The following is a 1,150-nucleotide window of genomic DNA, read 5'->3' on the forward strand; positions in this document are numbered from 1 at the left end:
CGTAAGGGGGACAAGGGGAGGGGAAAGGGGGGTGACAAAGCCAGACCTTCCCCCCCCTAAGCAGGCAGAGCCGTGGGGCAGGGGACACGGTGTCCCTGCCACCACCCCATCTTCCATCAGGGCCACGAGATGCTCCCGGCGGTGCCCACGGGCTCCGAGAGAGGCAGCGGGTTCAACCGGGAGGTGCCAACCTCCCTGGGCACGGCGGTGAGTGGGACCCCATCCCACTGCCTTGTCCCCACGTGTCCCCCCCTCTGTGTCCCCACATGTCCCCCTGGTGTGTCTTCACCTCACCTTCTGTCCCCCCTTCCCAACAGAGCTTGCCCGCCGTGGGCCACCACGTCCCGCTCGTCTTCCGTGGGCGACTGGCACCCCCAGTGCCCCTGAAAAGTGTTAGGAAGGTGGGTGCAGCTGTGTGTCCCCCCCCCCAGCCTTGCCCCCAACCCTGTCCCCTCACGACCACCCACCCACCCCATCTCCATCCCTCCAGGAGCCATCAGGGTTCACCACTAACCACGGCCGGTACATCCCACCCATGCCCCCCCCAGCGCCAGGTGAGTTTGGGGTGACCCCAAAGGGGGTGTGAGGGGTGTGTGTGTCACCCCAGGGGGGGGTTCCAGCCTCACACCCCACCCCAATTTCTCCTGGATTTTCCAGCCCAACGTTGGTGGGTTCCAACCTGGATGACGGGACCCTTGGGGAGCATCCAGCCCCAGCGCCCCAGTGGCTTCAACACCAACAACCACCCCACGGGGGACATTGTGGGGTGACGCCACCCCCACGCACCCCCCAGGGTGTGCTGCTGCATCCCGGGGGTGCCAACCCCCCAATTCTTTGGGTGTCCCCCCCCCTCGCCCCGATCCCTGGGAGAAATAAACTCCCAAACCAGTGTTTCTGGGCACAGTGTCATTGTCACCTCTGTGTGTCCCCCCCCACGTGGAGGGGCTGTGGCTGCCCCCAGCTCCCATTTAGGGGGCTGCCTGCACCCCGAGGGCTGGCAGGAGGATTTTTTGGGGGGGACACACACACAGGGGGGGTGTCGCCTGGCCAGCAGCCGCTGGGGGGCTGTACAAGCCCAGCTTTCGGGGCTGGTTTTGGGATGACACAGCTGATTTGCGGCAGGGAAAAAGCGGGGGGGCTCCTCCTCACC

The 1,150-nt window shown here is 65.9% G+C and overlaps 1 protein-coding gene across 1 annotated transcript in view; it reads left to right on the forward strand.

Moving 5' to 3' along the window:
- Positions 1 to 60, forward strand: part of PPP1R32 (protein phosphatase 1 regulatory subunit 32) — a 1,849-nt gene extending 1,789 nt beyond the window's left edge. The window contains exon 5 of the mRNA XM_014948764.1: positions 7 to 60. Coding sequence (XP_014804250.1) covers positions 7 to 60 — 54 coding nt within the window. The remainder of the gene's footprint in view (positions 1 to 6) is intronic.
- The last annotated feature ends 1,090 nt before the right edge of the window (positions 61 to 1,150 follow it).

The sequence above is a fragment of the Calidris pugnax genome, unplaced genomic scaffold (assembly GCF_001431845.1).
Source record: "Calidris pugnax isolate Ruff unplaced genomic scaffold, ASM143184v1 scaffold107, whole genome shotgun sequence".
Taxonomy (NCBI): domain Eukaryota; kingdom Metazoa; phylum Chordata; class Aves; order Charadriiformes; family Scolopacidae; genus Calidris; species Calidris pugnax.